The sequence below is a fragment of the Mirounga angustirostris genome, unplaced genomic scaffold, assembly GCF_029215605.1.
Source record: "Mirounga angustirostris isolate CCGP_5_RB_7025 unplaced genomic scaffold, mMirAng1.0.hap1 SCAF_13, whole genome shotgun sequence".
Classification (NCBI taxonomy): Eukaryota; Metazoa; Chordata; class Mammalia; order Carnivora; family Phocidae; genus Mirounga; species Mirounga angustirostris.
The window spans coordinates 13,185,342-13,187,040 of record NW_026991721.1 but is presented as its reverse complement, the minus strand read 5'-3'; the positions used below and the strand labels follow the sequence as shown (position 1 = coordinate 13,187,040).

Genomic DNA, 1,699 nt, shown 5'->3' with positions numbered 1-1,699 from the left:
ACCACTCCAGCAACCCTTAGTTTGTTTCCTGAGATTAAGAATTCCTAATTCTTCCTAATCCTTCTCTGACTTATTTCACTCAACATAATACCCTCCAGCCCCAACCATGTCATTGCAAATGGCAAGATTTCATTCCTTTTGATGGCTGCATAATATTCCATTGTATATATATACCACATCTTCTTTATCCATTCATCTGTTGATGGACATCCTGGCTCTTTCCATAGTTTGGCTATTGTGGACATTGCTGCTATAAACATTGGGGTGCACGTACCCCTTTGGATCCCTACATTTGTATCTTTGGGGTAAATACCCTGTAGTGCAATTGCTGGGTCGTATGGTAGCTCTATTTTCAATTTCTTAAAGAGGAATATAGAAATTTGAAATTTCTCTCTGATAAATGTGTGGCAAACAGGTAAAGCATTTACAATTAAACTCATCACACTATCTTTTTAAGTAATAGCCTTTTCAGTGCTGCAATCACATCCTTGTTCCTAAGACTGTATATCATGGGGTTAAACATCGGAGTCACTATGGTGTAGAAAAGAGAGAGCAGTTTGTCAATTCCTGCAGTATGACTGAATTTGGGCCTTAAGTAGGTGATGGTAGCCGATCCAAAGAATAAAAGAACAACCAGCAAAATGGAAGAACAGGTGGAGAAAGCTTTGGCCCGTCCCCTGGCTGTTGGCAACCTCAGGATGGTGGAAATGATTTTGCTGTAAGAGGTAAGTATCGACATAAAAGGAACTGCAACGAACAACATAGCTACTATGTAGACTGCTATCTCATGCACAAAAGTATCCGCACAGGCTAGCTTGAGGATGGGGGGTATGTCGCAGAAGAAGTGGTTAATTTGGTTAGAATTACAGAAATGCAGAGAGAAAATCTGACATGTTTGCCCTATCTGGACTGGAATTCCACCGAGCCAGGAGCCAACAGCTAACTGGATACACATCTTGCGGTTCATGACTAGAGGGTAGTGCAGAGGGTTACATATGGCCACGTAGCGGTCATAGGCCATCACCACCAGGAGGAAACATTCAGTGGCTCTAAGCATAAGGAAGAAGCCCATTTGGGAGGCACAGCCCAACCAGGAAATGTTTCTGTCTTGAGTAGAAAGGTTCACCAGAATCCTAGGGAGGGTGACAGACACGTAACAGATTTCCAAGGAGGAAAAATTCTCCGGGAAAAAATACATGGGTGTCTGTAATGCAGCATCAGACCTGGTTATTATTATTATCAGGCTATTTCCAATTAAGATAACAACGTAAATGATGGAGAACATCCCAAATAGTAACCCTTGGAGGTTTGGACGGTCAGAAAATCCCAAGAGCACAAATTGTATTATTGTGGAAGCATTGTCTTCTGCTCTCATCTCTTCACATGTCATCTGTGGAACGATTGAATCAGAAGTCCAAGTTACTCTGATTTCTTTGGCTTTTGTCTTCTTATATACAAATGGGATGGCATGCCTGCCAATTTGTCCCATTCCCTATTAAAACAAATCTATAACTGCCAGTGCTCTAAACGTGTATTTTTCATTAGTATTACATGTACTTGTAAGAAAAAAATCCAATAGCTTTTTTGTGTGCTATGAATTATCATGTTTCTTTGCTTCTGAAGATAAGTGATTGTCATTTTGCTATCCAAATGAACACTCAAAATTCCAAAATCTGAGTGTACGTTCAGTTGTGACAAT

General features: G+C 40.4%; 1 protein-coding gene across 1 annotated transcript; it reads right to left on the bottom strand.

The window, feature by feature from the left end:
* Positions 1-439: 439 nt before the first annotated feature.
* On the bottom strand, positions 440-1,390 carry LOC123856407 (olfactory receptor 10AG1-like). The gene has a single exon (XM_045892610.1). The coding sequence runs from the start codon at positions 1,388-1,390 to the stop codon at positions 440-442; it is 951 nt and encodes a 316-aa protein (XP_045748566.1).
* Between the last annotated feature and the right edge of the window lie 309 nt (positions 1,391-1,699).

What these genes read in the sequence shown, in the direction of transcription:
- LOC123856407 (XM_045892610.1), bottom strand. Translation starts at nt 1,390, where the DNA reads ATGACATGTGAAGAGATGAGAGCAGAAGACAATGCTTCCACAATAATA.